At 50.1% G+C, this 27,998-nt stretch overlaps 2 protein-coding genes across 5 annotated transcripts in view; both read right to left on the bottom strand.

Annotated features, from left to right (window-relative positions):
• Positions 1-27: 27 nt before the first annotated feature.
• LOC132584136 (protein S100-A5-like) lies at positions 28-27,437 on the bottom strand. Of its 4 annotated transcripts, none has more exons than XM_060255954.1 (3): positions 27,358-27,437; positions 2,687-2,844; positions 28-255 (listed from the first exon to the last, which is right to left on the bottom strand). In XM_060255954.1, exons 2-3 carry the CDS (start codon positions 2,822-2,824, stop codon positions 112-114), a joined length of 282 nt encoding a protein of 93 aa, XP_060111937.1. In that variant the 5' UTR covers positions 2,825-2,844; positions 27,358-27,437; the 3' UTR covers positions 28-111. The 4 variants fall into 4 exon arrangements, with proteins under 4 accessions (XP_060111937.1, XP_060111931.1, XP_060111946.1 ...); XM_060255948.1 differs by lacking the exon at positions 27,358-27,437 and adding an exon at positions 27,021-27,077; XM_060255963.1 differs by lacking the exon at positions 27,358-27,437 and adding an exon at positions 13,343-13,390.
• Positions 17,384-27,998, bottom strand: part of LOC132582750 (zinc finger protein 501-like) — a 30,639-nt gene continuing 20,024 nt past the window's right edge. Inside the window, exon 2 of the mRNA XM_060254498.1 lies at positions 17,384-17,455. Coding sequence (XP_060110481.1) covers positions 17,384-17,455 — 72 coding nt within the window. The remainder of the gene's footprint in view (positions 17,456-27,998) is intronic.

Below are 27,998 nucleotides of genomic sequence, written 5' to 3'. Positions count from 1 at the left end.
GCCCTAAAAAGGAAATAGCTTTAGCTGTTGCTGGAGAGAAAACTCTTTTATTTAAAGCTGCCGTGGGGTCTTGACGCCGCAAGGCCTTAATGGAAGGTCCCCTCTTTCCCCCTATTTGGCATCCTTCTGGAAGAAATCGTTGTAGGTCATGCAGAGAGCGGAGAGGAAGCCCGTGTACTCCTTAAAGTCAATCTCGTCGTCGTTGTTCTTGTCCAGGGTCCCCATCAGCTTGTCGATCCCACTGTCTTTCAGCTTCTGCAAAGGAAGGCGGTAAGAACATAAGAATAGAAGCCATGTTGGATCAGGCCAATGGCCTATGCAGTCCAACACTCTGTGTCACATAAGAACATAAGAGAAGCCATGTTGGATCAGGCCAGTGGCCCATCCAGTCCAACACTCTGTGTCACTTAAGAACAGAAGAGAAGCCATGTTGAATCAGGCCAATGGCCCATCCAGTCCAACACTCTGTGTCACAGAAGAACAGAAGAGAAGCCATGTTGAATCAGGCCAATGGCCCATCCAGTCCAACACTCTGAGTCACATAAGAACATAAGAGAAGCCATGTTGGATCAGGCCAATGGCCCATCCAGTCCAACACTCTGTGTCACATAAGAGAAGCCATGTTGGATCAGGCCAGTGGTCCATCCAGTCCAACACTCTGTGTCACATAAGAACAGAAGAGAAGCCATGTTGGATCAGGCCAATGGCCCATCCAGTCCAACACTCTGTGTCACATAAGAACAGAAGAGAAGCCATGTTGGATCAAGCCAATGGCCCATCCAGTCCAACACTCTGTGTCACATAAGAACAGAAGAGAAGCCATGTTGGATCAGGCCAATGGCCCATCCAGTCCAACACTCTGTGTCACATAAGAGAAGCCATATTGGATCAGGCCAGTGGTCCATCCAGTCCAACACTCTGTGTCACATAAGAGAAGCCATGTTGGATCAGGCCAATGGCCCCTCCAGTCCAACACTCTGTGTCACATAAGAACATAAGAGAAGCCATGTTGGATCAGGCCAATGGCCCATCCAGTCCAACACTCTGTGTCACACAGTGGCCAAAAAAACCCAGGTGCCAATAGGAGGTCCATCAGTGGGGCCAGGACACTAGAAGCCCTCCCACTGTGTCCCCCACAAGCACCAAGAATACAGAGCATCTCTGCCCCAGGCAGAGGGTTCCAACAATACACTGTGGCTAGTAGCCAGTGATGGACCTCTGTTCCATATGCTTATCCAATCCCCTCTTGAAGCTGGCTATAAGAACATAAGAGAAGCCATGTTGGATCAGGCCAATGGCCCATCCAGTCCAACACTGTGTGTCACACAGTGGCCAAAAAACCCAGGTGCCATCAGGAGGTCCATCAGTGGGGCTAGGACACTAGAAGCCCTCCCACTGTGCCCCCCCCAAGCACCAACAATACAGAGTTCCAACAATACGCTGTGGCTAACAGCCACTGATGGACCTCTGCTCCATATGTTTATCTAATCCTCTCTTGAAGCTGGCTATGCTTGCAGCCGCCGCCACCTCCTGTGGCAGTGAATTCCATGTGGCAATCCCCCTTTGGATGAAGAAGTAGGTACGATGGGCAGTAGGTACGAAAGAGAGAGTGTGTGAGAGAGAGGATGAAGTAAGGAGGGAAAGGAATTATACCAAAGCCGAAACTGACACCACAAGATTCAATCTGTTTAGAAACTGGTTTAGTTATCATCCTGGCTGGATACGAACTCAGGTCACACACAGGAAACGAGACTTGGGGACGCTGTGTTTGGGATTTTCTTCTCAAACATCCATTCAAAAATAAGCTCTTCTCACAGGGCCTACTGTAAGCTCCAGGAGGATTGGCTGCATCAGGAGAGCGTGGCCTAATATGCAAAGGAGCTCCTGCTAGAATTCCATCCCTGGGCCATGCCCCCCTGATGTAGCCAATCCTCCAAGAGCTTACAGGGCTCTTCGTACAGGGCCTACTGTAAGCTCCAGGAGGATTGGCTGCATCAGAGGGGCGTGACCTAATATGCAAAGGAGCTCCTGCTAGAATTCCATCCCTGGGCCACGCCCCCCTGATGTAGCCAATCCTCTAAGAGCTTACAGGGCTCTTCGTACAGGGCCTACTGTAAGCTCCAGGAAGATTGGCTACATCAGAGGGGCGTGACCTAATATGCAAAGGAGCTCCTTCTAGAATTCCACCCCTGTAGCCAATCCTTCAAGAGCTTACAGGGCTCTTCGTACAGGGCCTACTGTAAGCTCCAGGAAGATTGGCAACATCAGGGGGGAGTGGCCTAATATGCAAAGGAGCTCCTGCTAGAATTCTATCCCTGGGTCACGCCCCCCTGATGTAGCCAATCCTTCAAGAGCTTACAGGGCTCTTAGTACAGGGCCTACTGTAAGCTCCAGGAAGATTGGCTACATCAGAAAGGCGTGACCTAATATGCAAAGGAGCTCCTTCTAGAATTCCACCCCTGTAGCCAATCCTTCAAGAGCTTACAGGGCTCTTTGTACAGGGCCTACTGTAAGCTCCAGGAGGATTGGCTACATCAGGAGGGTGCAGCCTAATATGCAAAGGAGGTCCTACTACCAAAAAAAAGCCCCGAAATGAGGGACCGCTGAACCGAATTGTGCCTGACTCATGATGCCAAGCCGACTTTAGCCCCGCCTCCACCTGCCAGCCAATCTCCGGGCCACTTGCCTCTCCCAGCACAAGCTCCTTCTTCACCAGCTCCTTCAGCTCCATCTTGCTGAGGGTAAACTTGTCTCCTTCCTTCCCGGAATATTTGTGGAAGGTGTACACCAAGGTGGCCAGGGCTTTCTCCAGGGGTGTCTCCATGGTGAGCAGCTAGGCAGGATCTGGAAGAGACAAGAGGCGGTGAGTGGACAGGATTTCATTGTTCCGAGAAGGGAGAGGTGGGCAATCGAATCAAACGGACAGCAACAGGAAAAGTGGTGTACGCATCCTGCTTCACTTTCCGCTTTTTCCGAGCTTATTCAAATCCAGGGCAACTTCAAACATTTACCAACGTGAGTCCTTTACAGCTTTCATTCGCTTCATCCCAGTTGCAAGGGCTGATTTGAAAACCTGCTTTCCTTCCACCCCTCCCCCATTTATTTGCTTTTTGTAGCAGGAGCGCCTTTGCCTATGAGGCCACGCCCCCCCCTGATGTAGCCCATCCTCCAAGGGGTTACAGAGGTCTTCGTACAGGGCCTACTGTAAGCTCCAGGAGGATTGGCTACATCGGGGAGGGGGGTGGCCTAGTATGCAAAGGAGCTCCTGCTAGAATTCCATCCCTGGGCCACACATCCCTGATGCAGCCAATCCCTCAAGAGCTTACAGGGCTCTTAGTACAGGGCCTACTGTAAGCTCCAGGAGGATGGGCTACATCAGGGGGTGTGTGGCCTAGTATGCAAAGGAGCTCCTTCTAAAATTCCACCCCTGTAGCCAATCCTCCCAGAGCTTACAGGGCTCTCAGTACAGGGCCTACTGTAAGCTCCAGGAGGATTGGCTACATCAGGGGGCATGGCCTCTTATGCAAAGGAGCTCCTGCTACAACGAAAGCCCTGGTAGTATCTATGGGATAGCCCTGACTTGGATGACCCAGGCTAGTTTGAGCTCATCAGATCTCAGAAGCTAAGCAGGGTTGGCCTGATCCTCTTTATTCCCACTCCCCACATGCATAGGGCTGCCAAGCCCCCGGTCCAGATGGGGTTTCCCCCGCCCAGGAGGTTCCCAGCCTCCCCCTGTGTCGCCGGCACAATGGCGTCACCCGGACGTGACGTCAATGCGCTGGCGATGGCGCGTAGCGGCAAGTCTAGGCATTTCCGGGGAAACTCTATGGTTTTCCCAGATGTTGTAGCCATTTGGGAGGAAAAACTCTATCGTACAATAGGTACCATAGAGTTTTCCCCCCTCTCAAATGGCTAGAGCATCCGGGAAAACCATAGAGTTGCTGTGCACCGTCGCGATGACCTTCACTTTCGGGTGACGTCATTGCGTTGCGCACGTGTGAATGTCCCCCACTCCGAGATGCAGGGGACTTGGCAACCCTACACGTGCAATCCAGTGACCAGCAGGGGGGGGATCTACTTACACACACACATATATTGGCCACTGTGTGACACAGAGTGTTGGACAGGATGGGCCAATGGCCTGATCCAACATGGCTTCTCTTATGTTCTTATGGCTACTGTGTGACACAAAGTGTTGGACTGGAGGGGCCATTGGCCTGATCCAACATGGCTTCTCTTATGTTCTTATGGCCACTGTGTGACACAGAGTGTTGGACTGGAGGGACCATTGGCCTGAACCCACACGGCTTCTTTTATGTTCTTATGGCCACTGTGTGACCCAGAGTGTTGGATTGGATGGGCCATTGGCCTGACCCAACATGGCTTCTCTTATGTTCTTATGGCCACTGTGTGACACAGAGTGTTGGGCTAGATGAGCCACTGGCCTGATCCAACATCGCTTCTCTGATGTTCTTATGGCCACTGTGTGACACAGAGTGTTGGACTGGATGGACCACCGGCCTGATCCAACATGGCTTCTCTTATGTTCTTATAGCCACTGTGTGACACAGAGTGTTGGACTGGATGGACCACCGGCCTGATCCAACATGGCTTCTCTTATGTTCTTATAGCCACTGTGTGACACAGAGTGTTGGACTGGATGGACCACTGGCCTGATCCAACATGGCTTCCCTTATGTTCTTATGTTCAAGATCCAGATGGGTGACCGTGCTAATCTGAAGCAATAGAACAAAGTTTGAGTCCACCTTTTAAGACCGACCAAGCTTAATTCTGGGTAGAAGCTCCTGAAGTGTGCTGCTTGCACAGGAAAGCTTAAACCCAGAATTAAATGTTCTGAGCCTTAGTGCCACTGCACTCAGACTTTGTTCTTCTGCCGTAACGAACAGTGAATCTCAAGCATTTGCCTGCCTGGAGTTCCACCAACAAGCCGCTTGGTAGCATTTGCGTAAAGTGTGTCTCGGTAGGTAATTAGGGACCTGCCCACGGAATGCTTAACTAGTTCCCAAGGACTTTAAGCTGATCCTGTTTTCCCTTCAAGAGGCCATTTGCCTTCAGGGGAGGGGTGTGGGACTGTGTTGTACAAGGGTGGGGTGTCTGAGGAACAGGCGGTTTTTACATTGTGAAAATTTCAACAGATATGACAGGGACAACGGAGCAAGAGAGGTGGCTGTATCTCGCAGGAGTTGGCTGAGGCTGGATTCGAGAGCTGGCTCAGGGCATCCGACGCTATCTGCCCTCAGCAGCTTATGAGGCAGAGGAGGAGGAGAAGAAGAAGACCGCAGATTTATACCCCGCCCTTCTCTCTGAATCAGAGACTCAGAGCAGCTTACAATCTCCTATATCTTCTCCCCCCACAACAGACACCCTGTGAGGTAGTGGGGCTGAGAGGGCTCTCACAGCAGCTGCCCTTTCAAGGACAACTCCTGCAAGAGCTATGGCTGACCCAGGGCCATTCCAGCAGCTGCAAGTGGAGGAGTGGGGAATCCAACCTGGTTCTCCCAGATAAAAGTCCACGCACTTAACCACTACAGCATACTGGCTCTCCATTGGTTCTGGTCTGACCTTCTGGGGCAACAGAACACAACTCTGCACCATCCTCTAGATGACAACCCTTCAAGTACTTAAAGTTGGTGATCATATCACCTCTCAGCTGTCTCCTCCCCAACTGAGATGGAGAATACTTCAAACAGTTGAGCACAGCTGTAAGATAAGACACGGGATTTTATGAGTGTTGCCTTTCTTTACCCATAAACTGGAGATATATATATATATATATATATATAACAAAACAAAAATACACTCATACCCACCACTACTGCTTTTTTACTGCGAATAGGAAGTCTGTTCTTAGATGAGATCATCTCACAGAGATTATCAGAGTCTCAGAGCGGCTCACAATCTCCTTTATCTTCTCCCCCCGCAACAGACACCTTGTAAGGTAGATGAAGATATTGGATTTATATCCCACCCTCCACTCCGAAGAGTCTCACAGCGGCTCACAATCTCCTTCCCCTTCCTCCCCCACAACAGACACCCTGTGAGGTAAATGAAGATATTGGATTTATATCCCGCCCTCCACTCCAAAGAGTCTCAGAGCGGCTCACAATCTCCTTTACCTTCCTCCCCCACAACAGACACCCTGTGAGGTAGATGAAGATATTGGATTTATATCCCGCCCTCCACTCCGAAGAGTCTCAGATTGGCTCACAATCTCCTTTACCTTCCTCCCCCACAACAGACACCCTGTGAGGTAGATGAAGATATTGGATTTATATCCCGCCCTCCACTCCGAAGAGTCTCAGAGCAGCTCACAATCTCCTTTACCTTCCTCCCGCACAACAGACACCCTGTGAGGTAGATGAAGATATTGGATTTATATCCCGCCCTCCACTCCGAAGAGTCTCAGAGCAGCTCACAATCTCCTTTACCTTCCTCCCGCACAACAGACACCCTGTGAGGTAGATGAAGATATTGGATTTATATCCCGCCCTCCACTCCGAAGAGTCTCAGAGCAGCTCACAATCTCCTTTACCTTCCTCCCCCACAACAGACACCCTGTGAGGTGGGTGGGGCTGAGAGGGTTCTCACAGCAGCTGCCCTTTCAAGGACAACCTCTGCCAGAACTATGGCTGACCCAAGGCCATTCCAGCAGGTGCAAGTGGAGGAGTGGGGAATCAAACCCGGTTTTCCCAGATAAGAGTCAGCACGCTTAACCACGACACCAAACTGGCTCTCTTGCTGCCTGATACTGAATCAGACCCTCAGTCTATCAAAGTCAGCATTGTCTATCACAGTGGCTCTCCAGGGTCTCAAGCAGAGGTCTTTCCCATTACCTACTGTCTGACCCTTTGAATCGGAGATACCGGTGGGGATTGAGCCTGGTGCCTTCTGCATGCCAAGTAGTGAGCCACAGCCGCTTCCCAGTATAAGCTGCATGTAGAGTAGGGCTTTTTTTTGCAGCAGGGGCTCCTTTGCATATTAGGCCACACACCCCCAATGCAGCCGATCCCCCTGGAGCTTGCAGTAGACTCTGGAACAAGAGCCCTGTAATCTCTTGGAGCATTGGCTACATCAGGGGGTGGGGCCTGATATGCAAAGGAGTTCCTTCAACAATAAAAAAAAGCCTGATCCCAGGGGTAGAATTCTAGCAGGATCTCCTTTACATACTAGGCCACACGCCCCTGATGTAGCCAATCCTCCTGGAGCTTACGGTAGGCCCTGTACGAAGAGCCCTGTAAGCTCCTGGGGGATTGGCTGCATCAGGGGTGTGTGGCCTAATGTGCAAAGGAGTTCCTGCTACAAAAAAAACAGCCCTGTGTGTAGGTAAATAAAGCTCTTGTGAGAAAAAAATACATCCTTCTTTAGGATGCTACTGGGATAATACCAGCCTGTGGCATAGGGTTGCCAACCTCCAGGTAGCAGCTGGAGACCTCTCGCTATTACAACTGGTCTCCAGGTGCCAGAGATCAAGATACAAGAACTCATGGGCATTCCATGAAATTGCTGAGCAGTCAGGTTAAAATGGATAAAACAAAGTCCTTCTTCACCCAAAGGGTGATGAACATGTGGAATTCACTGCCACAGGAGGTGGTGGCAGCTACAAGCATAGCCAGCTTCAAGAGGGGATTGGATAAAAATATGGAGCAGAGGTCCATCAGTGGCTATTAGCCAAAGTATATATATATATGTGTGTGTGTGTGTGTATACACACACATATATTGGCCACTGTGTGACACAGAGTGTTGGACTGGATGGGCCATTGGCCTGATCCAACATGGCTTCTCTTATGTTCTTATGTTCTCTTTGAGCAAGGGTGGCCAAACTTGCTTAACATAAGAGCCACGTAGAATAAGTGTGTTTGATGTTTGAGAGCCACAAGACATGAATGTCAGATGTTTGAGAGAAGGAAGGAAGGAAGGAAGGAAGGAAGGAAGGAAGGAAGGAAGGAAGGAAGGAAGGAAGGAAAGGAGGGAGGGAAGGAAGGAAGGAAGGAAGGAAAGGAGGGAGGGAAGGAAGGAAGGAAGGAAGGAAGGAAGGAAGGAAGGAAGGAAGGAAGGAAGGAAGGAAGGAAGGAAGGAAGGAAGACAAGGAAGGAGGGAAGGGAAGGAAGGAAGGCAGGAAGGGAAGGAGGGAAGGAAAGGAGGGAGGGAGGGAGGCATTTCAGCCTCTGAATATCAGCGGCAGGAGGCATCATCAGGGGAAGGCCTCAGCCTCTCTGCCCTCCAGAGGACTTCTCTGGTCCTCCAGAGGAACTGGCTGGCCACTGTATGAGATGCTGGGCTAGATGGACCCCTGGCCTGATCCAGCAGGCCTCTTCTTATGTTCTTAATGTCTACACCAGGGGTGATCAAACTTGCTTAACATACGAGCCACGTAGGATAAATGGCAGATGTTTGAAAGCCATAAGACATGAACGTCAGATGTTTGAGAAGAGGAAGGAAGGAAGGAAGGAAGGAAGGAAGGAAGGAAGGAAGGAAGGAAGGAAGGAAGGAAGGAGGGAAGGAAGGAAGGAAGGAAGGAAGGAAGGAAGGAAGGAAGGAAGGAAGGAAGGAAGGAAGGAAGGAAGGAAGGAAGGAAGGAAGGAAGGAAGGAAGGAAGGAAGGAAGGAAGGAAGGAAGGAGAACAGATGGGCTGGAAAGGTGGAAAGAAAGCAACTTTAAATGCATTCTCCAAGCCACTGGCTGGCTTGGACTGGAGAAGTGATTTCAAGAGACAAATGTCTTCTCCAAGCCAGTTGACGGGGTGGTGAGGGCTTTGAGAGCCACACCATATGTGTGAAAGAGCCACATGTGGCTCCCGAGATGCAGTTTTGCCACCCCTGTCTGAACGTATGAACATACGAAGCTGCCTTCTACTGAATCAGACCCTGGGTCCATCAAAGTCAGTCTTGTCTACTCAGACTGGCAGCGGCTCTCCAGGGTCTCCAGCTGAGGTTTTTCACGCCTATTTGCCTGGACCCTTTTGAGTTGGAGATGCTGGGAATTGAACCTGGGGCCTTCTGCTTACCAAGCAGATGCTCTGCCACTGAGCCACTGTCCCTCCACCGTCTGCATTGTCATCGCTTCAGGGCGGCTGTTGTTCTTCAAAAGGCACAAAGTCTTTGGTGTGTAAGGAAGCGGACACCTTCCCAGGTGAGGCCCAATTGCAGGGGAGGAGCTCAGAGGTAAATTGACACAAAAGGAGCTTGGGAAATAGGCTTCATCAAAAGGAGGGGGAAATTGCACAATTAAGAAAAAAGGTGGAAGCGCAGAGAAAGGATGGGGTGGATGTTCCCTGGAGAATGCTTGCAGCCTCTGGGGGAATACACGCCCCAGCAGCAGCAGCAAATTGCATGTATCAGCACTTAAAGCTCTCTGCATCTCTGAACTGATAGCGTTCCGTCAAAGGAAGCACCCACCAAAAACCACAGTCAAAAGTACGTTCACTGGGAAGCCAAGCCCATCGAAAGCCATTAAGCTTCAGCCCCGTATGTGTGTGCGTGCAAGGATGGGTTGCCTTAGCATGTGTGCAAGGAGTGCCTTCGTTACATCTAGACTAGACCACTGCAATGCACTCTGCTTGGGGGTCCCCTTGAAGAGTGTTCAGAACAATGTTCCTCCCCCCTCCGCAGACTTTGGAGTCTTGTGAGGAAAAATTCTACTTCGTGAGCTACTGGTGCTAAAGTTGTGAGCTGCTGCACAAACGAGTTTGTTCTGGGGCCTTTTTTCCTGAGCTGAAACTGTGTGAGCTGGAGGCTAAAAAACTGTGAGTTGGCTCACACTAACTCAGCTTAGAGGGAACATTATTTCAGAAGCTGCTGCCATTTATCCCCCGAGGTAGTTCCACTGCCATCGTCACTACTATCTTCTACATGCCCGGCTAAATCCATCCTTTTCCCCCCTCTGTGTCTAAGACAGCAATTCTCTTCCATGGGTATCCATGCAGCTGTTATCTGTTATTCCTGTCATTTCATTTCAATACATGTCTATGTAGTAGGGTTGCCAATCCCCAGGTGGGGGCAGGGGATCCCCCGGTTTGGAGGCCCTCCCCCCCCACTTCAGGGTCGTCAGAAAGCTGGGGGAGGGGAGGGAAATGTCTGCTGGGAACTCTGTTATTCCCTATGGAGATTTATTCCCATAGAAATTCATGGAGAATTGATCTGCGGATATCTGGGGCTCTGGTGGGGCTGTTTTTTGGGGTAGAGGCACCAAATTTTCAGTATAGCATCTAGTGCCTCTCCCCAAAATGCCCCCCAAGTTTCAAAAAGATTGGATCAGGGGGCCCAATTCTATGAGCCCCAAAAGAAGGTGCCCCTATCCTTCATTATTTCCTATGGAAGGAAGGAATTGAAAATGTGTGCCGTCCCTTTAAATGTGATGGCCAGAACTCCCTTTGGAGTTCAATTATGCTTGTCACAGCCTTGATCTTGGCTCCACCCCCCAAAGTCTCCTGGCTCCACCCCCAAAGTCCCCAAATATTTCTTGAATTGGACTTGGCAACCCTACTATGTAGAGCCAGTTTGGTGTAGGGGCTGTCTTAAGTGTTCCAGAGCATAAGGCCTTCAAATATTTTCCAAATCATTTCTAAAAAATATGTACAGTATCAGATTATTCTAATTTCTGTGCACTGAGGACAAGCAAATCCTAGGTCCTGCCCATTCACTGAAACTTAGTCCTACACTCCCTTCTATACACTGCCCCCCTCTTCAATTCTTTTTATGAGAATGAGTTTTTTTATTTTTATTTAATACCATGGAGAGGAAATATGAATCACTGTAACTTCTGGATTTTTAAAAATTGTTTTGTGGAAGTTTTTTTTGTCTGCTCCACATAAACTAGTAAAAGAGCTCAGGAGATTGTTGCCCCATTTGTTACAATGGCAAATAAATACTATTTCAAAAGTAAATCCTGTTTGTAACAATTGTTTGGATACACTACATTTTTAATACGCTAGTTGTGATCATTTCATGCCAAGCAAAGTTTTCCATAGGCACGTTTTATGTTCCTAAAGTAACAGAATGTCTTTCAATCTGGAAAAGGGAAAAAAGTGCTAAGGTAGCTTTTTTTTTTTCAATTTTTCTGAAAATTTCCGGTTTTTTCCGGTAATTTTTTTCTGGAAATTTTACATCTCTAGGCCACCTGCCTGTAACCCACAGAGGTTCCTTTAACTTTTCCCATGCAGCAGTGGGAAGTACATAGGCCTGCCAAATGTCTCTCTTTGGCAGGGAGAGTTCCTGCTTTCTAGCACCTCTCCCTAATAAAACACTGTCTCTCTTTTGCCAGTGCATACTCTGTGACAATTCCCAGATGAAAAGCTGAGATAGATAAACTTGTAAAATCCTAATTTTCATATCAGGGATCACTGAACAAACCCTTCCCATGCATGGGAGAAGACGGCTAAAGGCTCCTTCCATTTACTCTGCTAGAGCCTCACACACACACACACACACACACACAGGAGTGTCGAACTCATTTGTTATGCGGGCCGGATCTGAGACCTTGTCGGGCCAGGCCATGTGTGTACCTATTTAAGATTAGATGTAAATTTTATTAAAAAACCCACAAACAAACACAATTAAAGATTTTTTAAAAATTTAAAAACATGCTTAAAACATTAGCACTCGTTGGTCTTAAAGGTGCTTTCTTTGTATCTCTCCCATATGATTCAGGGAACTGGGCAAAGGAAGCTCTGACTCTTTCCTAGGGTTGCCAAGTCCCCTGCATTCTCCAGCAGGGGGCATCCACGAGCACGCAAAGGGTGCACGCGATGCAATGACGTCACCTGGAAGTGACATCATTGCACCGGCGACGTCGCGCACGGCCACTCTAGGCGTTTCTGGGAACACTCTGTGGTTTTCCTGGATTCTCTACCCATTTGGGAGGGAAAAACTCTATGGTACCATAGAGTTTTCCTGGGAACGCCTAGAACGGCCGTGTGCAACGTCACCAGCATGGTGATGTCACTTCCGGGTGATGCCATCGCACCAGCGATATACGGAGAGGTTGGGGGGAACCTACCCCTACATTGCTGGTGCGATTACATCACCCGGGGGGGCCAGCCCAATGTGGGATGGCGGGTTGGGAACCTCCCAGGCAGGGGAACCCCTGCCCGGACCAGAAGCTTGGTAGCCCTACTCTTTCCTTCTTTCCTCAGGGGACCAGGAGAGGGAGGAGCCTCAGCTAATAGAAGGAAGAAAGGCTTGGCTCAGTAGCTCTGCTGTGGGATTGAGAGAACCTGGCAAAGCAAGCTGTTATGCAGAAGGAAGCAAGAGAGAGGCAGAAGGAAGCAGATGACAGCCAGTTGCTCGGGAGCCTGATAGGAGCCCTCTGAGGACCTGATTCAGCCCCTGTGCTGCATGTTTGACATCGTGGGCTAGAGGTTGGCAGATATTCAGATTAGAGCTGTATTTGAAATGCCCCCACAAGTAGGGTTGCCAGCCTCCAGGTGGGAGCAGGGGATCCCCCAGACTTCAGAGACCAGTTCCCCTAGAGAAAATGGAAGCTTTGGAGGGTGGACTCTAGGGCAACTGAGGTCTCTGTTTTCCCCTCGTTACCTCAGCCTTTCCTTGTAGGGCTGGGTCTTCAGGCCCCGATCATCTTTGTCAGGGGTGAGAGTCACACAGAATAAACATCAGATGCTTGAGAGCTGCAAGACATGAACATCAGATGTTTGAGAACAGGGAGGGAGGGAGGAAAGAAGGAAGGAAAGAAGGGAGGGAGGGAGAGAGGGAGGAAGGAAGGAAGGAAGGAAGGAAGGAAGGAAGGAAGGAAGGAAGGAAGGAAGGAAGGAAGGAAGGAAGGAAGGAAGGAAGGAAGGAAGGAAGGAAGGTATTGGATTTATATCCTGCCCTATACTTTGAATTTCAGAGTCTCAGAATGGCTCACAATCTCCTTTACCTTCCTCTCCCACAATAGACACCCTGTGAGGTGGATGGGGCTGAGAGAACTCTCAAAGAAGCTGCCCTTTCAAGGACAACTCCTGCGAGAGCTATGGCTGACCCAAGGCCATTCCAGCAGCTGCAAGTGGAAGCGTGGGGAATCGAACCCAGTTCTCCCAGATAAGAGTCCGCACACTCAGCCACTACACCAAACAGGAAGGAAGGAAGATGAGAGGAGGGAGTGGAGGTGGAAAGAAAACAACTTTAAATGCATTGACCAAGCCACTGGCTGGCTTGGCTTCGAGAGGCGATTTAAAGAGAGAAATGCTTTCTCCAAGCCAGCCAATGGAGTGGCGAGGTCTTTGAGAGTCACACAATATGTGGGAAAGAGCCGCATGCGGCTCCCGAGCCACAGTCTGGCCACCTCTGATCTTTGCCATTCTCTTCTGCACCCACTTCACATACTTCGTACTCCTCTGTTCTTCTGAGGCTCACTATTTGAAAGCTGAGTCTACACGCCCTTCCCCCCCCCCTCCCCAACGGACAAGCCTTCTCAGGAACTGACTCAGCTCATTAACCTTTGCCACCCATTAGCAAGCCCGGCTCGCAATTCTTTGAGGATGCCAATGTTTCCTTCCTTAATGAGCCAAGATGGAGAGCCTGGCAGCCCAGGGGGGGGTCGCCTCCAGGGACGCCGGCAGGGGAGGAAATCGGCATCGGCCCAGATTCTCTCCACGACTTGGGAGGCAGAGCCTGGAAACTCCCCGATTCCTCTCTCGCTTCTGGGAGGCCTCTCCGGCTCTCCACCCGAGAAGCCCAGCCTCGTGGGTTTGGCTCCTGCTGCCTTTTTAACACAGCCGTATCCAGTTCCCATCTTTACTACAGCCTGGTACCACGATTCCTGGAATGCCCTTTGTGGAATGGCATAGGAACGTATGAACATATGAAGCTGCCTTCTACTGAATCAGACCCTCAGTCCATCAAAGTCAGTGTTGTCTACTCAGACTGGCAGCGGCTCTCCAGGGTCTCAAGCTGAGGTTTTTCGTACCTACTTGCCTGGACCCTTTTTTAGTTGGAGATGCCGGGGATTGAACCTGGGATGTTCTGCTTACCAAGCAGATGCTCTACCAGGGATTGAACCTGGGACCTTCTGCTTACCAAGCAGATGCTCTACCAGGGATTGAACCTGGGACCTTCTGCTTACCAAGCAGATGCTCTACCAGGGATTGAACCTGGGACCTTCTGCTTCCCAAGCAGATGCTCTACCAAGGATTGAACCTGGAACCTTCTGCTTACCAAGCAGATGCTCTACCAGGGATTGAACCTGGGACCTTCTGCTTACCAAGCAGATGCTCTACCAGGGATTGAACCTGGGACCTTCTGCTTACCAAGCAGATGCTCTACCAAGGATTGAACCTGGAACCTTCTGCTTACCAAGCAGATGCTCTACCAGGGATTGAACCTGGGACCTTCTGCTTACCAAGCAGATGCTCTACCAAGGATTGAACCTGGGACCTTCTGCTTCCCAAGCAGATGCTCTACCAAGGATTGAACCTGGAACCTTCTGCTTACCAAGCAGATGCTCTACCAGGGATTGAACCTGGGACCTTCTGCTTACCAAGCAGATGCTCTACCAGGGATTGAACCTGGGACCTTCTGCTTACCAAGCAGATGCTCTACCAGGGACTGAACCTGGGACCTTCTGCTTCCCAAGCAGATGCTCTACCAGAGATTGAACCTGGGACCTTCTGCTTACCAAGCAGATGCTCTACCAGGGATTGAACCTGGGACCTTCTGCTTACCAAGCAGATGCTCTACCAGGGATTGAACCTGGGACCTTCTGCTTCCCAAGCAGATGCTCTACCAGGGATTGAACCTGGGACCTTCTGCTTCCCAAGCAGATGCTCTACCAGGGATTGAACCTGGGACCTTCTGCTTCCCAAGCAGATGCTCTACCAAGGATTGAACCTGGAACCTTCTGCTTACCAAGCAGATGCTCTACCAGGGATTGAACCTGGGACCTTCTGCTTACCAAGCAGATGCTCTACCAGGGATTGAACCTGGGACCTTCTGCTTCCCAAGCAGATGCTCTACCAAGGATTGAACCTGGGACCTTCTGCTTCCCAAGCAGATGCTCTACCAAGGATTGAACCTGGAACCTTCTGCTTCCCAAGCAGATGCTCTACCAAGGATTGAACCTGGAACCTTCTGCTTACCAAGCAGATGCTCTACCAGGGATTGAACCTGGGACCTTCTGCTTACCAAGCAGATGCTCTACCAGGGATTGAACCTGGGACCTTCTGCTTACCAAGCAGATGCTCTACCAGGGATTGAACCTGGGACCTTCTGCTTACCAAGCAGATGCTCTACCAGGGATTGAACCTGGGACCTTCTGCTTACTAAGCAGATGCTCTACCAGGGATTGAACCTGGGACCTTCTGCTTACCAAGCAGATGCTCTACCAGGGATTGAACCTGGGACCTTCTGCTTCCCAAGCAGATGCTCTACCAAGGATTGAACCTGGAACCTTCTGCTTACCAAGCAGATGCTCTACCAGGGATTGAACCTGGGACCTTCTGCTTACCAAGCAGATGCGCTACCACTGAGTCACCATCCCTTTGCAGTGGGCAAAGAGGTCTTCCTTCATAAGAACATAAGAGAAGCCATGTTGGATCAGGCCCATGGCCCCTCCAGTCCAACACTCTGTGTCACACAGGGACAAAAAAACCTAGATGGCATCAGGAGGTCCATCAGTGGGGCTGGGACACTAGAAGCCCTCCCACTGCCCCCCCTCCCAGCACCAGAATACAGAGTGTCACTGCCCCAGACATAAGAACATCAGAGAAGCCATGTTGGATCAGGTCAGTGGCCCATCCAATCCAACACTCTGTGCCACACAAAAACCCAGGTACCATCAGGAGGTCCACCAGTGGGGCCAGGACACTAGATGTCCTCACACTCTTATCCCTCCAAAGCACCAATACAGAGCATCACTTGCCCCAAACAGAGAGTTCCAACAATACGCTGTGGCTAATAGCCACGGATGGACCTCTGCTTCTCCGTATGTTTATTCAATCCCCTCTTGAAGCTGGCTATACTTGTAGCTGCCACCACCTGCTGTGGCAGTAAATTCCATGCGTTCATCACCCTTTGGGTGAAGAAGTACCTCCTTTTCTCCGTTCTAACCCGACTGCTCAGCAATTTCATCTAGTGCCCACAAGTTCTTGTATTGTGAGAAAGGGAGAAAAGTTCTTCTTTCTCTACCTTCTCTGTCCCAGGCATAATCTTGTAAACCTCTATCATGTCACCCCTCAGTGGACGTTTCTCTGAGCTAAAGAGCCCCAAGCGTTTGAACCTTTCTTCATAGGGAAGGTGTTCCAACCCTTTGAACTAGGGGTGTCACACGCATTTGTTATGGGGGCCGAATCTGACATAAATGAGCCCTTGTTTGGCCGGGCTAAACTGTGTCGGGCCAGGCTGTGTGTGTACTTATTTAGGATTAGGTAGCAGAGATATAAACTTTATAAAGGACACAGACAAACACAATTAAAGATTTAAAAAAAAAAAAAAAAACCAAATCCTTAAAACACACTTAAAACATTAGCACTTGTTGGTCTTAAAGGTGCTTTCTTGGTATCTCTCCCACGGGATCCAGGGAACTGGGCAAAGGAATCGCTGGCTCTTTCCCTCCCTCCCCAGGGGACCAGGAGGGGGAGGAGCCTCAACCAATGGAGAAAATCGAAGTTTCACTCTGTAGTTCCTTTGTGATTGGGCAAGTCCTGCAAAGCAAGCTGAGTTGCAGAAGGAAGCAAGAGAGAGGGAGAAGGAAGCAGACGTGAGCCAGTTGCTCGGGGGCCTGATAGGAGCCCCCTAGGGACCTGATTTGGCCCCCCGGCTGCATGTTTGACACCCCTCTTTAATCACTCTAGTTGCCCTTTTCTGGACTTTTCCCAATGCTGTAATATCTTTTCTTGAAGTGCAGTGATCAGAATGGTACACAGTACTCCAAATGAAGCCGCACCATCGATCTATACAGGGGCATTACGATACAACTTCATGTTGTTACAAAGTAAACATCCAATCATTTCGTACACCTTTCGGTGATGTCAAGGGTGTGAATGGTGCTGGTGAGCTCCAGCACCTCATTTTCGACGAAATAACCCCTGCTCCAGCCACAACAGCAAGGGGACCTGGCAACCATATGGCTGGGAGACCTTGGGCCAATCGCATCCTCTCAGCCTAACCTACCTCACGGGGTTGTTGTGAGGAGAAAATGGAGGAGAGGAGAGCAGCGTAAGCCGCTTTGGGTCCCAGCTGGGGTGAAAGGTGGGATATAAACGAAATAAATAAATACTCTCCTACCCTCACCCCGAGCCACAGTGCCAAGTCACAGGCTCTGTGGGCTTAGCTGAGGCGCATTACGCTCAGTCACGCAGCTGAAAGGGCTAATGCCCTTTCAGTGGGAAAGATGCCCACTGTGGCTTCTATGGGATTGTGTGGAATGAGTCACCGCCGATCAATGCGGCCAGGGACATCGCCCCAACACCCTTCAGACTGAGGAACAATGAACGGTTTAAGCTGAAAAATCAATGCACATTTTCAAAGGCAACGAGTATTTGCTTTAGCGAAGGAGTGGCCGGGCATTAAGCCCTCGGGACACTGGATGAAAGGCTGTGACAGAAAGCCGTTTAACTGTGACCAAGGAGGGGCAGGGTTGGCCGTTCAAGGACCCTGCCCATGAGGGGAGAGGGCATGGGGGGCTGCAGGGGGAGGGGGCCGTTTAGATAATTCAGGAGGCTGGTGACTGCTTCTGCCACCCGTCCCCTGCTATTTCGACCCCACCAACCAGCTGATTTGTGGGCCCTTTAAGTGGCATTGGAGGGGCGGCAGCTGATATTAGCCAGGAGACATTAGGGGTGGAGCCAGGAGCAAGGATGTGACAAGCACAATTGAACTCCAAAGGGAGTTCTGGACATCACATTTAAAGGGACCGCACGCTTTTTAAAGGCCTTCCCTCCGTTGGAAATAATGTAGGATAGGGGAGACTTCTTTTGGGGCTTATAGAATTGGACCCCCTGGTCCAATCGTTTTGAAACGTGGGGGGGTATCTTGGGGGGAGGCATCGGATGAGTCTTGAAAGTATTGCAACGATATGCTTTGTGCGAGTGGAAGTTGACGTGAAAAGTGAATAAGCAACGGCTTCGATCAGGGGTGGCCAACGGTAGCTCTCCGGATGCTTTTTGCCTACAACTCCCATCAGCCCCAGCCATTGGCCATGCTGGCTGGGGCTGATGGGAGTTGTAAGCAAAAAAAAACATCTGGAGAGCTACCGTTGGCCACCCCTGGCTTAATAAAGCTTACAGCGAAACAGAGTAAAATAGACCGGTTTTGCCTGTCAGCTTTTTTTCCCCCCTCTTTTGGGAACTCGTCTGTGATCCTGAAAATCACTATACCCTTGAGGTTGTGACTTACCACTTAATAAATAATATAATATTTTTGGACAAACATTTTTTTTTTTGGATAATATCTCTTTTCTTTTTGTATTGGTTTGCTAAGGACTATTCTGTCACAGGGGTCAGCGATAGGGTTGCCAAGTCCAATTTAAGAAATATCTGGGGACTTTGGGGGAGGAGCCAGGAGACTTTGTGGGTGGAGCCAGGAGACATTAGGGGTGGAGCCAAGATCAAGGCTGTGACAAGCATCATTGAACTCCAAAGGGAGTCCTGGCCATCACATTTAAAGGGACCGCACACCTTTTCAATGCCTTCCTTCCGTAGGAAATAATGAAAGATAGGGGCACCTTCTTTTGGGGCTCATAGAATTGGACCCCCTGGTCCAATCGTTTTGAAACTTGGGGGATATTTTGGGGAGAGGCACTAGATGCTGTACTGAAAATTTGGTGCCTCTACCTCAAAAAACAGCTCCCCCAGAGCCCCAGATACCCGCAATCAATTCTCCATGATTTTCTATGGGAATAAATCTCCATAGGGAATAACAAGTTTCCAGCAGACATTTCCCTCCCCTCCCCGCGTTTTCTGACGACCCTGAAGCGGGGGGAGGGCCTCCAAACCGGGGGATCCCCTGCCCCCACCTGGGGATTGGCAACCCTAGTCAGCGATACGCGGTGCCTACGCTTGTTCTCCAATCCCACCTGGAGACTGGCCTCCTCCTAGTTAGCAATCCTGCTCCTAGTTAGCTACGGGCCTGTTGGCAACCTTAGGAGAGAGCAGAATCGACATGGGCATTCAGGGAAGTAAACAGCAGAGGGTGCTCTCGAAGGAAACAGAGCCGGGCTGCCACCCCGAGCTTGCCAACTTCAGCCTCTAGACGGCACAAAAGGGACACAGAGGAAGCCGTTCTCCTTCCCAAGCGGTCAGAAATAAGATCCCTGCTTGTGTGAGCTGAAGGCCGAGGCGTCGCTGAGAACGGGACGTTCAGAGCCGGGAATCGAATGGAGCCCTCTGGAATTGTTGAGCCAGACGCCTGCTCTGAGTCACCAAGCAACTGTTTGTGGGATGGGAAGGGCGTTGTCCTTCCCAGAGCTCCCAGCTACGAAACTGCACCGCTAATTCCAAACTCTGAGCTCTTAAGATTTGGGGAAATCAGCATGAGGAAGGTGGCCCTCAGGGCTTTTTTTGTAGCAGGGACTCCTTTGCATATTAATAGGGTTGCCAATCCCCAGGTGGGGGCAGGGGATCCCCCGGTTTGGAGGCTCTCCCCCCGCTTCAGGGTCATCAGAAAACGGGGGGAGGGGAGGGAAATGTCTGCTGGGAACTCTATTATTCCCTATGGAGATTTATTCCCATAGAAAATCATGGAGAATTGATCTGCGGGTATCTGGGGCTCTGGGGGGGGCTGTTTTTTGGGGTAAAGGCACCAAATTTTCAGTATAGCATCTAGTGCCTCTCCTCAAAATACCCCCCAAGTTTCAAAAAGATTGGACCAGGGGGTCCAATTCTATGAGCCCCAAAGAAGGTGCCCCTATCCTTCATTATTTCCTATGGAAGGAAGGAATTATTATTATTATTATTTTTATTATTAATTTTTATTTGTATCCCGCCCTCCCCGCCTGGGCAGGCTCAGGGCGGCTAACAACATTCAATAAGACATGATATAAATACAATAATTAAAACACATTAAACACATAAAACACAGTTAAAATTATAAAACAGCATAAAATTTTTTTAAAACAATACTAATCCAGCATATATAGTCTATAACATATATAATCTATAGTTTAACAACAGCAGAGGTGTTCCGGGCGCTGTTACATATTTAAATAGTGGCAAGAATCACTGAAGAATCACTTTGTTGGATCCTCCGTTCAGTCATCCTCTGTCAGTATTCTGAGAAAGCCTGCCTAAAGAGGATGGTCTTGCAGGCTCTGCGGAACTGATCTAATGCCTCCTGGCTCCGCCCCAAAGTCTCCTGGCTCCACCCCCAGATATTTCTTGAATTGGACTTGGCAACCCTACATATTAAGCCACACCTCCCCGATGTAGCCAATCCTCTTGGAGCTTCCAGTAGGCCCTGTATGAAGAGCTCTGGAAGCTCTTGGGGGATTGGCTACGTCAGGAGGGTGTGGCCTAGTAGGCAAAGGAGTTCCTGCCACAAGAAAAAGCCCCGGTGCTCCTCCACATCTGGACCAGTGAACATACGGCAGTTTTAAATTTAAAAAAAACCTCTTGTGGACAAAGCTCAGAGCCCCCTGTCTGTTGCATTTTTACCTTGACCTTCCCACGGCGAGCGCCGCATGAAAGGTGCTCCTCTGATTTTACAACAGCCCCACGAGGTAGGCTAGAGTGAGACTGCGCAACAAGTCCATGGTTGCAGAGTCAGCTTTGGTATGGCTGAGAAGGCATTCAGATATAGGCCTGTCCAGCCCTGCAGTGGCAGCCTTTGTGATCCGTTTGCCTAGTTTGGTGTAGCGGTTAAGTTTGGTGTAAACACAGTTTGGAGTAGTGGTTAAGAGTGGCGGGCTCTAATCTAGAGAAATGGGTTCAATTCCCCACTTCTCCTTCCCCCCGTGCAACCAGCTGGGTGACCTTGGGCCTGTCGCACTTCTCTCAGAGTGGCTGTCTCAAGAGCAGTTCTCTAAGAGCTCTCTCAGCCCCACCTCCCTCACAGGGTGTCTGTTGCAGGATGGGGTAGGGAAGGAGATTGTAAGCTGCTCTGAAACTCCGAGTGAAGGGCAGGATATACAGTAAATCCCATCTCCTCTTCTTAGAGAGCCAGTTTGGTGCAGTGGTTAAGCGTGCGGATGCTTATCTGGGAGAACCGGATTTGATTCCCCACTCCTCCACTTGCACCTGCTGAAATGGCCTTGGATCAGCCATAGCTCTCTTATCTGGGAGAATCGGGTTTGATTCCCCACTCCTCCGCTTGCAGCTGGTAGAATGGCCATAGCTCTGGCAGAGGTTGTCCTTGAAAGGGCAGCTTCTGTCAGAGCTCTCTCAGCCCCACCCACCTCACAGGGTGTCTGTTGTGGAGGAGGAAGATAGAGATTATAAACTGCTCTGAGTCTCTGATTCAGAGAGAAGGGCTGGGTATAAATCTGCAGCCTTCCTCTTCTTCTTCCAACTGGCTGCTAATAGATTTTCTTTACTTTTTTCATACAAAGCCACCTGCATCCGGTTAGCAAACTGTGGTTGAGCCGTTCTTGTGGTAAGCAGCTTGCTTCGATTTCCACCTCTGCTTTGCGCTTCTGAATCACTGCAACGTGCCATTAAAATGTCTGCAGCGTTTCCAGTAGCGCTGTGCTTTCCCACCCAGTGCACTTTTCCACTGCACAATCTTCCTCAAACTTTTTAAGAACATAAGAGAAGCCATGTTGAATCAGGCCAATGGCCCATCCAGTCCAACTAGGCTTGCCAATCCCCATGTCCCAGCGGGGGTTCTTCCGCTTTCCCACGCTCCTTCCCGCCCCTAGTCAGCTGGCTGGTGGGGGGAAGCCCCGCCCTTAGAGGACCATGTGCTTTTGAAGGCTTCAGTCTCTGATTGAAAGGCTTCCTCTTGGGATGGGGTGTCTGTGTTACTTTGAAGAAGTTGGCAGCAACTTGTGAGTAGAGAGGCCAATCCCTCCCTTCAGAGTCGCCAGAAACTGCGATGGGGAGGGAAACGTCTGCTGAGCACTTCATTATTCCCTATGTGGAGATCAATTCTCATAGGATATAATGGGGAATTGATCTGGAGGTTTTGGGGCTCTGGGGGGGGCTGTTTTTTGAGGTAGAGGCACAAAATTTTCAGTGTAGCATCTAGTGCATCTCCCCAAAACACCCCCCCCCCCAAGTTTCAAAACGATTGGACCAGGGGGTCCAATTCTATGAGCCCCAAAAGAAGGTGCCCCTATCCTTCATTATTTCCTGTGGAAGGAAGGCATTTTAAAAGATGTGCTGTCCCTTTAAATGTGATGGCCAGAACTTCCTTGGAGTTCAATTATGCTTGTCACACCCTTGTTCCTGGCTCTGCCCCCAATGTCTCCTGGCTCCACCCCAAAGTCTCCTGGCTCCACCCCCAAAGTCCCCAGATATTTCTTGAATTGAACTTGGCAACCCTACTCCTTCCTTTTGCCTCCCCCCTCGTGTGATCAGAGCGCGCCACTGCTACCATCTGCCCCTCCTTTCCCTTTCCTTCCCCATCCCTTCACCTCTCTCCCACGCATGATCATAGCGCACTATACCTGGGCCGTACCAGTCGCAATGTGACGTGTATCTTATCTTTCAGAAAACGCGCTGGAGGCTTCTCCCCGCTCCTTTCCAGAACCGGAAGGGTGGGGGAGCCAAGCCTCCTCCAGTACATTCTCCGAAAGATAAGTTGTACACCACATCATGGCCGGTATGACCCAGGTGCAACACGCTATGATCACGCAAGGGGGGAGGTGAAGGGACAGGAAGGGAAGAGAAAGGAGGGGCGGCCAGTGGTGGCGGCAGTGGGTGGGCGGAGGAGGCTGGCAAACTAGGCTTGCCTGGGACACCAGGAGGGGGGAGCCCAATTCGGCACCCCCACCCTCCCAGTGCCCTAGGCAACTGCCCAGTTTGCCTAGTGGGCGAGCCGGCCCTGATCACGCAGCCAAAAGGGACAGGGGAAAGAAGCACGGAGCGGTTTGAAATGGCCAGGTTTCTTCAGAGATCGCTTATGGACAGAATGAAATTTGCTGCATGAAACCCCTGCTCTTGGAAGAATCGCTTGACTTGGGCCAACCACAGATAACATCCAGTCTAGAATGGTGATGTGTAATGGGTCAAGATTTCAGAGGAGGAAATAAAAATGTGGACCTTTGTGAGCCAAGACCTCAGAGGAGGAAATAAAAATGTGGACCTTTGTGGGCCAAGACCTCAGAGTAGGAAATAAAAATGAGGACCTTTGTGAGCCAAGACCTCAGAGTATGAAATAAAATTGTGGACCTTTGTGGGCCAAGACCTCAGAGGAGGAAATAAAAATGAGGACCTTTGTGAGCCAAGACCTCAGAGGAGGAAATAAAAATGTGGACCTTTGTGGGCCAAGACCTCAGAGGAGGAAATAAAAATGTGGACCTTTGTGGGCCAAGACCTCAGGGGAGGAAATAAAATGTGGACCTTTGTGGGCCAAGTCCTCAGAGGAGGAAATAAAATGTGGACCTTTGTGGGCCAAGACCTCAGAGTAGGAAATAAAAATGTGGACCTTTGTGGGCCAAGACCTCAGAGGAGGAAATAAAAATGAGGACCTTTGTGGGCCAAGACCTCAGAGGAGGAAATAAAAATGTGGACCTTTGTGGGCCAAGACCTCAGAGTGGGAAATAAAAATGTGGACCTTTGTGGGCCAAGACCTCAGAGGAGGAAATAAAAATGTGGGCCTTTGTGGGCCAAGACCTCAGAGGAGGAAATAAAAATGTGGACCTTTGTGGGCCAAGACCTCAGAGGAGGAAATAAAAATGTGGACCTTTGTGGGCCAAGACCTCAGAGGAGGAAATAAAAATGTGGACCTTTGTGGGCCAAGACCTCAGAGGAGGAAATAAAAATGAGGACCTTTGTGGGCCAAGACCTCAGAGGAGGAAATAAAAATGAGGACTTTTGTGGGCCAAGACCTCAGAGGAGGAAATAAAAATGTGGACCTTTGTGGGCCAAGACCTCAGAGGAGGAAATAAAAATGTGGACCTTTGTGGGCCAAGACCTCAGAGGAGGAAATAAAATGTGGACCTTTGTAGGCCAAGACCTCAGAGGAGGAAATAAAAATGTGGACCTTTGTAGGCCAAGACCTCAGAGGAGGAAATAAAAATGAGGCCCTTTGTGGGCCAAGACCTCAGAGGAGGAAATAAAAATGCGGATGTGAGCAACGGAAGAGTTATCTGAAGAGATCATTGAAAGCTCATCGCTCAGGCTGAGGAAATCTGAGCTCCTGTGTGAGGGAGAGATGGAAGCTGCCCAGCAGGGATGAAAAAAAATGTTCTATCCACGCTCAGAGGCACTCGCACGCTCCTGGGATGCAAATTAGAGTCTGAGGCAGTCCCCAGGGACCCTGGTTCATATCAGAGTGCAGCACAGAGGGCTTCACTTACTGCTTTATGTATTTCCATCCCACTCTTCCTTCAAGCAGCTCAGGGTACCACATGTCATTCTTTGCCAACACAACGCCCCTGTGAGGTAGGCTAGACTGATACAACACCCAACCAAAGGTCATCCAAGGAGTTTCAAGGCAGAGTGGGGAGTCTCCTAGATCAGAGGTGGCCAACGGTGGCTCTCCAGATGTTTTTTGCCTACAACTCCCACCAGCCCCAGCCAGCATGACCAATGGCTGGGGCCGATGGGAGTTGTAGGCAAAAAAACATCTGTAGAGCTACCGTTGGCCACCCCTGTCCTAGATCCTTTGCCAACACTCTCACTACTCTAGCACACACACCTACCCCTAGCTCCAAGCAGGTATTTGCCCCTTTGAAAGAAATGCCCAAGCAAACAATAAGAAATACTAGGAGATCCCTTTCCAGCCTCCAGTTTGGCCCTATGAGTCCCAGGTTGGAAGTTATTGGCATTCCCTTGAGTGAGCAGACTTAGCGGGACACTGAATGGTCATCCAAATGACCTAGAGTCAGATTAGAATCTGGGAGACCTGGGTTCGCATCCTCACATTGCCACAGAAGCATGCTGGGTGAGTGTGGGCCAGTCACCCTCAGCTTAGCTTACTTCACTGTGTAGTTGCCTTGAGGACGGAAAGGAGGGATGAGAATATTACTCCGAGCTGTTCGGGGGTCCCCCTCTAGGAGAAAAGTGGAGTATAAATGTATAAATACACGTGCCCTCTCCTAGTAGCCGATACTCGGAAATAGACTGCTTCTGAAATTGGAAGGTGCGGTTATCACAGTTTCAGGTGGGTAGCCGTGTTAGGTTTCTAGCAAAAGAACAAGTTTATTTCTAGGTATAAGCTTTCGTGTGTGTTGTCTCGTCACACAGTACATTACAGTGTGCATGCCCACTTCTGGTTAAAGGCTCCTCAGCAAACTTAGGCAGATTCTGAGAGGGAGGGCAGGAAGGGCTGCATCAGTGCTTCGTTCTCGTGGCCCTTTCTTACACACCCAGGGAGATGCTGGTCGCCACTTTGGGGTCAGGACCAGTGTTCCCTCTAAGCTGAGTTCACGTGAGCTAACCTCTGGCTCACACATGTTTGTCTTAGCTCAGCCTGGACTAGATGACATTAGCGGTCCCTTCCAACTCTACGATTCTAAAGGTGCTGCTGGACTGGACTCAGATCTAACAGTTCTGCCTCAGACCAGCCCGGCTCCCCCTCTGAAATTGACCCAATCCAGAGGTAATTGAACTTATCTCAAACCTACCAGCGAAGAGGAGAAAGAAGAAGAAGAAGAAGAAGAAGAAGAAGAAGAAGAAGAAGAAGAAGAAGAAGAAGAAGAAGAAGAAGAAGAAGACGACGACATTGGATTTATATCCCGCCCTCCACTCCAAAGAGTCTCAGAGCGGCTCACAATCTCCTTTACCTTCCTCCCCCACAACAGACACCCTGTGAGGTAGATGAAGATATTGGATTTATATCCCGCCCTCCACTCCGAAGAGTCTCAGAGCGGCTCACAATCTCCTTTACCTTCCTCCCCCACAACAGACACCCTGTGAGGTGGGTGGGGCTGGAGAGGGCTCTCACAGCAGCTGCCCTTTCAAGGACAACCTCTGCCAGAGCTATGGCTGACCCAAGGCCATTCCAGCAGGTGCAAGTGGAGGAGTGGGGAATCAAACCCCGTTCTCCCAGATAAGAGTCCGCACACTTAACCACTACACCAAACTGGCTCTCCACCTCAAAATCACTCAAAATCACCTCAAAATCACTCCAAAAATGTTCATCTTGCCCAGAGCATAATTTTCTCAACAGGAGCCTTGGAACAGGCAGTCTAATTCTATGAGCCCCAAAAGAAGGTGCCCCCAAATTCCATTATTTCCAAAAAAGGGAAGGCATTTAGAAGGAGCATGATGAAGAAGAAGACTACCCCGCCCTTCTCTCTTAATCAGAGACTCAGAGCGGCTTATAGATAAAGGAGATTGTGAGCTGCTCTGAGACGCTGAGATTCGGAGTGGAGGGTGGGATATAAATCCAATATCTTCTTCTTCTTACAATCTCCTATATCTTCTCCCCCCACAACAGACACCCTGTGAGGTGGATGGGGCTAAGAGAACTCTGACAGAAGCTGCCCTTTCAAGGACGACTCCTGTGAGAGCTATGGCTGACCCAAGCCCATTCCAGCAGCTGCAAGTGGAGGAGTGGGGAATCAAACCTGGTTCTCCCAGATAAGAGTCCACGCACTTAACCACTACACCAGACTGGCTCTCCCAGAAGCTGTCCTTTCAGGGACAACTCCTGCGAGAGGTAAGGCTGACCTAAGGCCATTGCAGCAGCTGCAAGTGGAGGAGTGGGGAATCAAACCCGCTTCTCCCAGATAACAGTCTGCATATTTAACCCCTCACCAAACTGGCTCTCATCCCTTTAAATGTGATGGCCAGAACTCTCTTTGGAGTTCAATCGTGCCTGTCACGACCAGTGATCCCTAGAAGATGAGTTAGTGTGAGCTAGCTCAGTTTTTTAGCCTCTGGCTCACACAATTTTGGCTTCAGCTCAGGAAGGATGGCCCCCGAGCAAACTAATTTATGCATTTGCCAAATCGCTCACTCACCACTGCAATGCCAGCATCTCACGGAGTAGAACTTGTGCTCCTAAGACTCCACCGCTTAGAGGGAACATTGGTCCCCACCCTTCTCTTTTGCTTGCCTCCCCCTCCCCGGCATCTGCTAGAGAGCCTCAGTACATGGAGGCTCCATTGAACAGTCACAGCTACAAGCAGCTGGGTGACCTTGAACCGGAAGTTTGAATGCACCCAGCAAAGTGAGACAAATGCATTCTGTGAAACAAGCCGTTCCAGGAACAGGCCTGGTCGCCCAGCAAATACGAAGCCATTCCAGAAAGAGCTATAAACAAAAGATCAAATGTAATAGAAGATTGAAGCGACTCACCGGATAAAGGGGAAAAGGTAGGCTGCAACCTTGCGAGGCAAAGCAGACTGTGGTTGCCTTCTCTCCCTTCAGTGCGCTCTGGCGCTTATCCCCAGAGACGGACGCAAGAAGTAAGAACTGAAGGAAATTGTTTGGTTACGTTGTTGCCAGGATCCATCCCACGAGACCACTTTGCCCCCACCCTTTCCCTCTGGTTGTTTGCAGCCTTCACACCACCAGAATCCATCCTTCCTTTGTCTCTGGGCCCTGGATATAACATAAGGTAACCACATAGTTTTCTCCTACCCACTCACACAGACAGGAACTCAACAGGTAGAGCTTTATCCCCTGTGGGATTGGCACCCCGGACAAGACACCGCCTGACAGACTTCTATCCTGCAGATGCTCGAGAGCCAGGTTGGTGTAGTGGTTAAGTGTGCGGACTCCTATCTGGGAGAACCGGGTTTGACTCCCCACTCCTCCACTTGCAGCTGCTGGAATGGCCTCGGGTCAGCCATAGGTCTCGCAGAGCTGTCCTCGAAAGAGCAGCTTCTATCAGAGCTCTCTCAGCCCCACCCACGTCATAGGGTGTCCGTTGTGGGGGAGGAAGGTAAAGGAGATTGCGAGCCGCTCTGAGATGCTGAGATTCAGAGTGGAGGGCA

Source organism: Heteronotia binoei, chromosome 1, assembly GCF_032191835.1.
Source record: "Heteronotia binoei isolate CCM8104 ecotype False Entrance Well chromosome 1, APGP_CSIRO_Hbin_v1, whole genome shotgun sequence".
NCBI lineage: Eukaryota > Metazoa > Chordata > Lepidosauria > Squamata > Gekkonidae > Heteronotia > Heteronotia binoei.
This window is presented reverse-complemented; position numbering and strand designations above follow the sequence as displayed.